The sequence below is a fragment of the Choristoneura fumiferana genome, chromosome 11, assembly GCF_025370935.1.
Source record: "Choristoneura fumiferana chromosome 11, NRCan_CFum_1, whole genome shotgun sequence".
NCBI lineage: Eukaryota > Metazoa > Arthropoda > Insecta > Lepidoptera > Tortricidae > Choristoneura > Choristoneura fumiferana.
In genome coordinates, this window is record NC_133482.1 from 11747523 (window position 1) to 11759912 (window position 12390).

General features: G+C 40.9%; 1 protein-coding gene across 1 annotated transcript; it reads right to left on the minus strand.

Annotated features, from left to right (window-relative positions):
* Positions 1–867: 867 nt before the first annotated feature.
* On the minus strand, positions 868–11554 carry IntS8 (integrator complex subunit 8). Its single transcript, XM_074094562.1, has 10 exons — positions 11025–11554; positions 9835–10047; positions 8904–9001; positions 8287–8411; positions 6366–7956; positions 5238–5388; positions 3203–3560; positions 2581–2734; positions 1528–1617; positions 868–1240 (listed from the first exon to the last, which is right to left on the minus strand). The coding sequence occupies exons 1-10, from the start codon at positions 11140–11142 to the stop codon at positions 1001–1003; spliced, it is 3138 nt and encodes a 1045-aa protein (XP_073950663.1). The 5' UTR covers positions 11143–11554; the 3' UTR covers positions 868–1000.
* Positions 11555–12390: the final 836 nt, after the last annotated feature.

The following is a 12390-nucleotide window of genomic DNA, read 5'->3' on the forward strand; positions in this document are numbered from 1 at the left end:
AACATCTTTCTAGGAATAGCCAAAGGTAATGTTACCCATACAACAACTCCTGCGCTGACCAACAGATCACCAAAAGTAATTAATAAATAATGAATAAAAGACAGAGCATCGTACGGAACTATTGACGACCGGATGGCCGAGTGGTTAGAGAACCTGACTACGAAGCTTAAGGTCCCGGGTTCGAATCCCGGCCGGGGCAGATATTTGTATGAATAATACGAATGTTTGTTCTCGGGTCTTGGATGTTTAATATGTATTTAAGTATGTATTTATCTATATAAGTATGTTTATCCGTTGCCTAGTGTCCATAGTACAAGCTTTGCTTAGTTTGGGACTAGGTCAATTGGTGTCAAGTGTCCCATGATATTTATATTTATTTATTTATTTTTATTTATTGCTTCTTTCTCAAATAGCAGCCAACTGTGAATCAGATTCGCGCACTGAGTGTTCCGTACATATTTTTAGGTATGTCAAAATATCATTCGCTTTAAACGGCCGACACCGAGCAGAATCCGTCGCTCCATTTCGACGTGAAAAACGGACAAACATACACACTTTCGCATTTATAATATTAGTATGGATTGCCATTTGTTAGTGAGTATCAAAAAGTATTAGTACCTCTGTGAGTAATAACGAGATATTAACATTATCTCCAAATTTCAAATTGTCAACGCGAAGTAAAAAAAAATCGGAACCAGCATTTTCGTGAAAAAAGCTGATTTTGGTTACTTCGCATTTCCTGTTTTCTAATATTTTTAAAACAAAAATATATCCACTTGCTCCGTTTGGACCCTTCCATCACGGATCTCAAAAATACGCGGAATGTAAAGGCCTTGAATATTGCATTTGGGTGAAATAAAACTAATATTCAGTAAAAATATTTTATTTACTTAAACCTATCCTCTCTCGCCTGCTCTGATCTGATTCTGGTTCCAACAAACCAAATTTAAAAGTTGCTTCCAATAAAGCCACTTCCGTAATAGTCCTGATACAGAGCACCCTAACAGACGTATTGGTTAGTAAGAGCTCTGAGGAGACGCGCGCGCCGGATCGCAGCCGCCTCTCGTTGTATATCCTCACTATTGTTGGCATTCAGTTCTAGGGCTCCAATGGCCGTCACGGCGCGCGCGCGGCGCCCCCCCTCTCCGCGTCGGGCGTGCAAAGCCACTGCCACTTCCAAAAGCGTGCCGTCCCATATGCAGCTATAGTAAGCGTCCATCGAGTCCACTGCGTTGCCAGTCTGCAAAATGAGAATCAAATCTGAGAAGTAATTGTGTATGAACGACGACAGCGCCTAACATTAGGTTTGAATTTGCTAGCAACTTCGCTCGCTACCCGTCATGTCATTTTTTTTTTTTTTAGTTTAAGGCTTGGTAACGAGACCTTTAAGCTGTCTTTATTTAAGAACCTATTAATTTTAGAGCGTCCATTTATGACCGTTAATTGCCATTTAAAAAAATCAAAGTAACTAGGTATAACACTAACACTGTACTGACAGAGAAAAAAAGTTAAGTTAACAAATGTTACCTTTTCAGCGAGACATTTAAAAGCGGCAGTGTAATCCGGCTCGTCGGGCAATTGGCACAGCGCGGCGGCTTGCGTAGGCGCACCCAGCGCCTGAAACAACAGATACAACTTATTACTGGCACAATCGGTATATCCAACCAGAGCTGGCTTTCACCATCTAGGCGCCCCGGGCGAGTCATGCCTTTGGCGTCCTTTTAAATACAAGCGACAAAATTACAGGTCGTGTTTGTTAGACATACTCATACTCATACGTACACACTCCTACGAGAAAAGCCGAGAAAAGTTAATACACTGTCTAGCTAGTTTTCCTTTAGATCGAAAAAAATAGATTTTCAAATTAAGTGTTCAAGTTAAACTGACGGATGCGGCGCCCTGTAGTACACCTACCTGGTGCCCCGGACAGCCGCAACCTTTAAACACCTGGCGGCTCATCTCGCAATGCTGTCCTCGCCTGACGCGCACGCCGACGGACAAGGCGCATACATAGTTCCTCTATGCTTTTTACATCAGCCTGAAGGGCCAAAAGTATACTGAAATAGGAGCTCCGTGGAGCAGCTCCATCTAGCCAAGTACCTGGCAACACCTGGCTGCTCGTCGCGCAATGCTGTCCTCGCCTGACGCGCACGCCGACGGACAGGACGCATAAATAGTTCCTCTATGCTTTTTACATTTGCCTGAAGGGCCAAAAGTATACTGAAATATTAGCTCCGCGGAGCAGCTCCATCTAGCCACTAAGTACCTGGCAACACCTGGCTGCTCGTCTCGCAATGCTGTCCTCGCCTGACGCGCACGCCGACGGACAGGACGCATAAATAGTTCCTCTATGCTTTTTACATCAGCCTGAAGGGCCAAAAGTATACAGAAATAGGAGCTCCGCGGAGCAGCTCCGTCTAGCCACTAAGTACCTGGCAACACCTGGCTGCTTGTCTCGCAATGATGTCGTTGCCTGACGCGCATGCCGACGGACAGGACGCATAAATAGTTCCTCTATGCTTTTTACATCAGCCTGAAGGGCCAAAAGTATACAGAAATAGGAGCTCCGCGGAGAAGTACCTGGCAACACCTGGCTGCTCGTCTCGCGATGCTGTCCTCGCCTGGCGCGCGCTTTCCGAAGTGCCATGAGCCAACGGCCAGGGCGCACAAGTAGCGGCGAAGCGCCGCGCTATGCCGACCCGCTGCCATCTCCACGTCGCCGTATAAACGTAACCTGAAGGAAGCACCTCACATTTGCAACAGGGATCGAGAAAAAAAACCGTAAACTCACGTTTAACCTTTCTCCGGTCTTTAAGGTGACTTTTCCACCATCCAAATTTTAGTATGTGATTCGGTATCGATAAAAAAACTGTTTTAAGATATATTTTTTACAGTTTTTAGTAATTTAACGAGATGAAATGAAAAAAAAGGTTGATTAAAAAAGATGATTTCACATTTTCAAAGAAAAAACACAACATTCAAAATGTAGAAAAAATGTACATAGGGAGAATTCCGCGCGTGCCCTGCTTCAAAACAGAGCGGACCTCGCGGTCATTTTCAAATGCAAATTCGCACATAAATTTGAATAAATTAAAGTTGAGCTAGTCTTGAAAAGATTTTTTGAAACTACTACCTGAAAGGGGACTGACGTATTCTTTAGGCAAAGCTGCAGGATAAAGCTTTTCATCAAAAAACTACTCACCAGGAAACATTATACGGATACATCTTCAAGCTCCTCTCCAACAATTCAGTTAGCGACTCCAATATGTGCTTAACGTTGTATGCATTCCCATTAGTAATAATGCCAGGCCAGAGGTTTGTGTAATCAACTACCAGTTCCAGCGAAGTATCGTCGACGAGGACATTATGGATCTTCGCGAGGACTGACAGCATGACACTAATGGCCAAGGGTTCCCGAAGAGAGTGCAGTAAGGCATGGTATTCGCTCCGGCCTTCTATTTGGCCGTGGTGGTTCGAGAAGTTTATGTGGCTGTGGTGACTGTGGTGGCCGTGCGCTGAGCGCTTTGGGGGGTTTGCGCCGCTATTGAGGGATGAGAGCACTGGAAACAGAATTAATGTAACGGTTATTGAATGGGTTAATAATCTTCTATGTAGCAAAATGTTCATTGTCCAACGACGTAAATTGACCCAGAAGCGATGTCACTCGTACAATGAGGGGGCTATCGTTTTTCGTCTTTCTAGATGGCGCCACTGTTGCGTGAGGTTTTTAAGTGTGGCTTTCAAAGTCTGTTATTACGGGCGTGAAAACAAAGTTTCGATTAAAATCATATTTAATACACCTTAAACCGTAGGTACCATAAAAATATCGAACAACCAGTGTTGCGTAGTCCCGTTTTGTTCGAAAAAAAGGGAGGGCAAAAGTTTCCGAAAAACAAAACTGTCTCAAAACCGAGACATTCATTGCCCCGTGACGCATAATTGCCATAATTAATTTCAGGTAAGTAATGCAAAATATTCACAAAATTATTCTAATTATAAATAAACCCGCGTAGCTCACTGAAAAACTATGAGCTTTGACATTTCGGAGACCTCACACTACACTAGCGCCTCTAGAGGCGAATTAAAAAAAATAGTTTATTGAAAAAGTATCGCACAAAGAGGTATCGCATTACAAATTGCATTGCCGTTGGTCCCACACTAGACAAAGCCTGTCACGCGGCAACCGGGATTCGGGTACAAAACACTTTGGGTAATTACAAAAAAATGCCAAAAAGAAAAAGAAACTTAGTGGTTAGTAGTGGGGGCGTCAGTCTCCTCATGTGTGACATATGTCTACGTCAACATTGGCAAAACGCTCCTTCCTCTTTGGCAAAACGTCTTGCTAAAACGGCAAGAGTGAAAGCCATTAATACATTGTGTCTTAAGGGCGGTAAATAAGGAATTACGAACGAGAGTCTATTAGAAACCCGAAGTCGAAGACTGAGGGCTTTAATGAGTCGACGTTCGTAATTGACAAGATTTCATATTTCTAAGACTATAATTTGATTCGTTCTCTGTATTCTGTTTGGAAAGAGAAAAACGCTGATATTTTTAAAATTTCGCTACAACTATTAATTAATTTATTACAATTTTTTCAAGATGTGCTTATTCTAAAAGGGCATAACTCCAAAACTACGACACAATAGATCCATTACTTTTGTCTAGTCTCTTAAAAAAAAGATCACGTAAATCTGACGTAGACGTTGCATAGAGACAATATCAAAATGATGACAGCTCCTTTTTCTGGTGATAAAGGCAAAGGAAACATATCTATTCTGTGGTAGTGTTGGCAAATTCAGACATATTTTTTCAATTTTTTGTATTTTTTTAATATGGAGAAATCAATTATAATAAATATTTTCCCATGTTCAGGAGGCAAAACTCTTTCGATTCCTGTAGTAATTAACAGATGTTAAAAAAATGAAATCTTGTCAATTCTAGTACCGCCCGTGCGACATACAGTGTTTTAATCACATTTGCGATACCGCTAACTGCGCTCTTGCCCCCCCCCCCCCCCCCGCAGCATGTGCCCACCATGCAGTGACAAACTCATTTACTCATTTACCAACCTTGGGTTTCATGACAAGAAAATTAGTAAGTACGGGCAATGACTCATTTATCGACCACGGGTTTCATGACAAGCACATTAAGGTCGAGGGTCACTGTTTACGAGCAAGTGTGATGAAAAATAAAAATAAAAGATAGTGGTCACATGATGATGGTACTATGGTACTGACCGTAATCCCACAGCGTCCTCGGGAACTTCCTGCCAGCTTTGCCTCGCTGCAGCTCTGCACAGGCGATGCACAAAGCGGCAATAAGGTGGTCGCTGCCCGCGCTCTCCCATTCACACATGTTCAGTAGACCGATCCACGCCGCGTGGACCACCTATGGGAACATAGTGTTTACTGAAAAGATCGACCAAGCGCACCGACGGTACTGTATAAATTTAAGGTCTCTGAATGTCCAGCCCTATTCCTAAGCAAAATGTACGGAGTGTGACGATAATTTAGATTAATTTACTGTTACAGACTAACAGACAAAAAATTAAGATTTTCAATTTTATTATTAGTTGCGCTACCGTAGTAGGTACTACCTTCATACCAAATTTCAAGTTTCTAGGACATCCTTTCGATAACTTTGTCATCAACGTGGTGTTCAGTGGTATAGTTTTGGACTTGCAACTTGAGTTCAAATGTAGATCCGTTGAACTTTAAGCGTGCATTTAATTATATTATTTCATTTCCTTTGTTTTATATTCGCATGTATAATATGTATTATGGTTATATACATATATTAGTAGTTTATTGGTTTTTTTATATTGTAGTTTATGTATTATATTGTTTAAAAGACTGTATAGTAGCTTCCACAATTTTTTTTTACTCTTAAACTCACTCTTTGTCGGACCCTAACTGATTACTCCTCTCATCTACTCATAGGTTGACTGGTAGAGATCCAAAGGGATAAGTCCGCCAATGTACAAGTATCTCTAAGTTTGTCAATTGTGTTTTGTTTCTTTTCTTTTGTACAATAAAAAGTTTACATATATTATAAATATATATTTTGACGACCAGATGGCCTAGTGGTTAGAGAACCAGACTACGAAGCTTGAGGTCCCGGGTTCGATTCCCGTGTCGCGGCAGATATTTGTATGAAAAATATGAATGTTTGTTCTCGGGTATTGGGTGTTTAATATGTATTTAGGTATGTATCTAACTATATAGTTATATTTATCCGTTGCTTAGTACCCATAACACAAGCTTTGCTAACCTTACTTTGGGACTAGGTCAATTGGTGTGAATTGTCCCGTGATATTTATATTTATTTATTTATATTATAAGGATCATTTAAGACACAAAACTCACCTGAGGCCGCGGAGCGATCCCTTCGCCAGACTTAGCTGCGGTTATGCAAGCCTTGCACTTATTGACGAGCGCGGTGACATTGACGCGGTGATGCGGCCACTCCGCCAGCATAAGGTTCACTTGGAGCAAGACAACCTCCCAGGAAACCAAGCGGGAGAGTCGATAAAGCACGGGGTCACCTCTACCACCCAACTGCCCCAGGGTTTCACCTTCCAATACGGTAAGCAGTGTCAACGCAACACGAGCGTTCCCCGCTTCAGCTCGCGCCCTAGCCGCTCCCGCCACAACATACCCAAAATCTTGCAAGAACCCACGAGGCAGCGACGCTAGGACCCCGCCTAAATTCCCCACCGGCTGCCAATACGCACTCAGCTTCCAAAGAGGTGAAGCTGGCGACATTACTGCTAGCTTGACTAAACACATGCGTACGTCGTCAGCAGTCGATGCCTCTATCAAACGCTTCTTCAAACGCCCCATTTCAAGCTCCGGCACTGTCTTGCTTTCAGAGTCCTGAACCTCCCAACCGTCAGTTAACAGCTCGCCTGGTATATCCATATTCTCATCGTCAGCGTTCAACTGGTCCGTCAAAATTATCTGCAAATGTTCGTCGCTGATCAATTTCTGTCTAATCGAGGCGGCAGATTCCCCCACGTGCTTCCTCAGATACTCGTCTATCCTATCTATTGGCAATCTGCATTGACACGAAGTCGCTAGATGCAGGAAAAACATCCTCAACCGTGACCAGTCTAGCTCTGATAAATCCGAGGTCAAAATTGGAGCCATCGCCCAAAAAAGTAGATCGAAAAACTTTATGCCCACAGTTTTGAACTTGTTCAAAAAATCAGGATGAGTGGAAGGTAGACCACCCTCTAGAGCGTATCTCACAGCGTTCAACACAGAGACGCGAATCAAGAGATCCTTTGCCACTGTAAAAGCGCCGCTTGATGCTGATCCGTGAATGTCCAATTCCAAAACTTGTCTGTGAATAACTGGGATTTCCCTCGCCAAATTATCTGCTTGTAAAACAGCTATAATGCCTGTGTAATGATTTGTAATAGATTCCTGAAGCCTTTGCATCAACGAAGGTTTTTCATCAAGTAACTCATAACCTAAATTTAGAGCCCTTATATACCCTATTATATCATCTTTAGACATGCTTGCATAGTAAAATTTTCCCCATGGTACTTTATTATATTCGCCATAACCATGTTTAGACACTTCATTTTCTAGACAGTTGTAGTTTTCTCTACAACCTAAAATGTGTTTCTTTGCCAAATCATGTTGCCCATAGAAGAAATAGTTGTAGCAAAGATCAAAATGTATTTGCATTGCTAGTTCGTGTTGGCTAATAAAAACATTGCCGGCATCCCAGTTATGGTTCATTTCATCCATGTCCTCAGTGAGATGAACAAAGGCCTCCATAACAGGGACTCTGATATCTTTAGGTTCCCTTCTGCCAGCAGGTTCATAGTTTATCAGTACTTCCTCCAAGTATTTTGTGCTCTGAGCACGGCTTGATTCGCACATTCTTAAAATCTTATCGAAATTGGAATTCACTTGGGCGAATCCATTTTCAAGGGGTATCCCAGAACTGTAAAAAAAAAACTTTTTTTTTATTCGACTGGATGGCAAACGAGCAAGTGGGTCTCCTGATGGTAAGAGATCACCACCGCCCATAGACACCTGCAACACCAGGGGGACTGCAGATACGTTGCCAACCTAGAGGCCTAAGATGGGACTCAAGTGTCAGTAATTTCACCGGCTGTCTTACTCTCCACGCCGAAACACAATAGTGCAAGCACTGCTGTTTCACGGCAGGATTAGCAAGCAAGATGGTGGTAGCAATCCAGGCGGACCTTGCACAAGGTCCTCACACCTGCAAAACTATCTTTATCAAAAAAAAATACTGTATCATACATACATGAATGGTAGTTTTGCCGATTTAGCCTGAAGAGCTGCTTTCACAGGGAATCTTAGAATCCACCGGTGGTACAGAACCAACGCAAATTCCACCTGTGGCTTTTGCAATAAATCTGATGGGATGTCCTGCATAACATGATGATAACAAATAATTAATACAAATGATTAAGGTAGTGAAATAAACCGATAACTCAAGTCATTAATCGAGTTTGTGTCAACGGTTATTGTGAGCGTGTCTTTACACAGTGATGTTGTTAGTGCTGTGTGCTACTCTACATTTGACAAAAATAATAAAAATAACGATAAAAACGTGGGTAGTTGTATGCTGGCATTAGTGTCGTCGAACAATCGCGCGAGCAGAGTGGTGACGAGCTGTGCGCGATTCGCAGTAGCCACCGTGGCGTGTGCTCCGATCGGAGAGGAAGGGCTACGAATTAGTCCGAAACATGTCGAGCTCAACTCGGTTAAAGACGTGTTATCGGATTATTTCACTAAAAGTTAATCTCACGGTTGTCTCATGTTCAAAAATTATTAGACTCACAAACTTCAAGGGAAGTAAATGTAATTCAACAGTTAATATTGGTGACTTAAAAAAAATAGTAATTCTATTCAGCTTACCTTTGTAGGTTCAGAAAAAGCACCGTCAGTCGCCATGTAGACAAAATCTTGCACCAATTGTTGCTGTATTAGAGGTGGTAATTTTGATTCTAAGGTATCTGAAAAAATTTACATCTATCTATGAGATTTAAACATGAAATAAGGTTTCGATTACATCAAAATTTATTTGAATAAAAAATCATCATTGTAGTTTGGTATTTTCCTGGGTAATATGCTGTTATCTGTCAGTTAGCTTATCAGAAAATATTGTTTTTTTTTTTAAATAAAGATGAAGCGCGTCTATGTTCGAGAGTAGGGGCCCGTAAAAAGTGTCGCAAGGTGTGACGTCAAGTGGAACTCCGATTCCGATGCAGTGGATGTGCAGCTTAATATAATCCCGCATTAGTTCCTTCATTTATCCTGCCACCTATTGTAGTCTTTAATAGTCATCAATAGTAGTATAGTTCAATATCAGTTAAAATTCTAGAACTAAACTGCTGCCCTACCGATGCATGTATCCACTCTTTATATAGTTCATATAGTGCACACATCCCTTCATTGTATCTTTATTATTTTTCCACAAGTTATGTATATTATCCACTTAACTCTGTTTTGTCTTCACAATTTCACATAAATGTTCCACAGATCTGCCTCAGTTGGTTCTGGCAGAGTATCAGCACTGCGATCTCTGCAGCTCAATGCTGAGTCAGCACCTATCTTTTCATGACACTTGGCACCCATCCATAGCTCAGACATAGCAAAATTGATATTTTTACTTCATTTCACTTGTTTGTGTGTGCATGTGTTGTGAAGAAGTAAAGTTTTTATCTACCTAAATGATAAAAATTACAAAAACCAAAGAAAATTGTCTGTACCCTAAACCCAGTTACTATGTGGCAGACTTAGTCCACCACTGTCTTCACATACAAGGAGGTAAAAGAGGTGTATTTACCCAAATTCCAGTTCAGAGTAGCAGCAATTTTCAGAGCCAGGATTTTCAGGGCAAGCTGTTTCCGTGTTAGTGGAGTCAACGATACCGAGCCAGGGCTTGAGGATGGCGGCGTCGGCGGCGCATCCACGTCCATAGCCCGGTCATTACCCCCTTTCCAAACAGCATTTGTGTCAACTGATAGGAATTGAAGAATTAAATCTGTCCCTGTAGGTTCTGGAACAGAGGAAGTTATTGGGTATGATAGAAATTGATTCATTATCAGGCGAAACATCCACTGTTGAACAAGAGCCTCCCACTTAGAATGCTACAATGAACAAGAACTCCAAACATGCATCCACCAGTTGATTGCAATTACTCAGAATAGCTCTGGTTGACCAATCTGTCAAATAAATCAAAATATATGATACCTTGAATGTACTTGTCTGATTAAGTGACAGCAAAGGGAGATGGAATGGATATTGTAACAGGACTGTCTCAAAACACAGACATTCATTGCCCCGGAACGCATATTTGCTATAATTAATTTCAGATATTGCAAAATATTCACAAATTTATTCTAATTATAAATAAACTCGCATAGCTCACCCAAAAACTATAAGATTTGACATTTCGGAGACCTCACGCTACACTAGCGCCTCTAGTGGCAAATTCATATGCCCTCATTGTACTTGTTAGGAAAACCTGCCCCCTGTACCACAAAAGTTACAAGTGTTACAATTCTACACACTAACCTAAGCTAACCAAAAAAACGTTGGAAAACCCCCAACTTTGTCACTTCAAAGTTCAATATCTCGAAAGCGGCTTTTGATGGAACATGTCTAAGAACCATCGCTAGAAAACCTGATTTCAAATAAAAAAACCGCATCCAAATCAGTTCACCCGTTTAAGAGCTACGGTGCCACAGAGAGACAGACAGACACGCATAGCAGAAACTTATAACACCCCTTTTTTCCGTCTGGGGTTTAAAAGATACAGCAGTTAAACAACTTCGTGGGCTTACTGAAGATGTACCCCTGATGAAGAGACCCTGGGCACATTAAGATAATGGGGCCAATATGACCATAATAAAGCACTATTTAGCTATTGATTATCGTTTGGTAATGGAGTAGGGAGTAGGGGGCCCCAATCCATCGCGGGGCGCTGGGCACGTACCCAGTGTGCCCAGTGGGGAAGATGGGCCTGTAAATTACCTGGATATGGGTCACTAAGGTGTTTCTTTAGAAGATTTTGGTCTAACAGGAACTCAAACCACAAAATAGTATCAGGCGGTATGGGCGCCGTGCCCGGCCGCAGCAAATCCACATCCATTTTAGATTCGTTTGTACGCAACTACAAGGCGCAATAATGCAGTTTTTTTGAGGTTTTTTTTTACATTTTCAACTGACTAATAATTATTCTCAGCGGCAATGACATTCTTGTTTGATATCATTGACATCTATTTTATGTACCTTACGGCACATAGGTGTCGATGTTTGATATACTGTTTATTGAGCTGTCTTCCAACTATTATAATAGTATTTCACTTTGGATTGGTAGGCACGCAAGTAGGTGTATTGTAGTTTATAAAATACAATAAAATTGCTATCACGAGATCACACGAGTAACGTAAGGTTAGTTCTCTAAGTAGTCCGTGCGAGTAAATAATTAAATAATATTGACAAACAGTTTATCGTAAAGTCCACATGTTCAGTTCACAGACTAGAATTCTATCTACATCACAGTCATCCCATCTACATCTACTCTACAGGCCTTAACCTAAGGCCCTATTGGCACTACGAACGAAGTGAAAAATTCGAACTTCGTATCTTGCCGTCCCGTCGATGCTTATGGTATTTAAGAAGAGAGTGAAAGGAACGGTACGATATGAACTTCGATTTTCGTATTTCGTTCGTTTCGTAGTAGCCCCTCTAGTGTGGTGCGGTGCGTGATATGTCATTGTCATGTCAATTATTGAATTTGCTGATAACTTCACTCGCTACAAGTCTCAAATGCTGCCAGTTTATTCAAATTTGTAAAACTTTGCTCATTATTTTTGTACTGACTTTATTTTAGAGTGTAAATTTATTTTGTAAAAAACCTTGACATCAGTGCACAATATAAATGAATTTCCTTGAAAAAAAATACGCAGTGTTTCAGATAAATTAAATATGTATGTAAGTAAGTAAATTATCAGTATTGTGTATTTGTGTATAAGCAAAACCATTCTGCACATAAGTAGGTACTTACGAATTTTTCTTAGCAAGCAAAATGCATGTAGAATTTGTTAAAACTGTTTTCAGTTCAAATATCACAAAAAGGACTTAATCATCACATAGATAATTAAACAGATTTTGTGTTTAATGCTAAAACGAAAAATTAAAAAAAATGCTCATGTGGGATTTGGCAGGCGCAGCGACGATTAATTTATTTTAGGGCAGTTTAATTAAGACCGAGTGTCACTGAAAATGATAAAATTTCTACTCGATAAAAAAAAAGTGAAACTTATATATAACCCTGTAATTATTAGGCCAGCGAGATGTTTAATTATTCATATGTTTGGAAATAATGACCCACTGA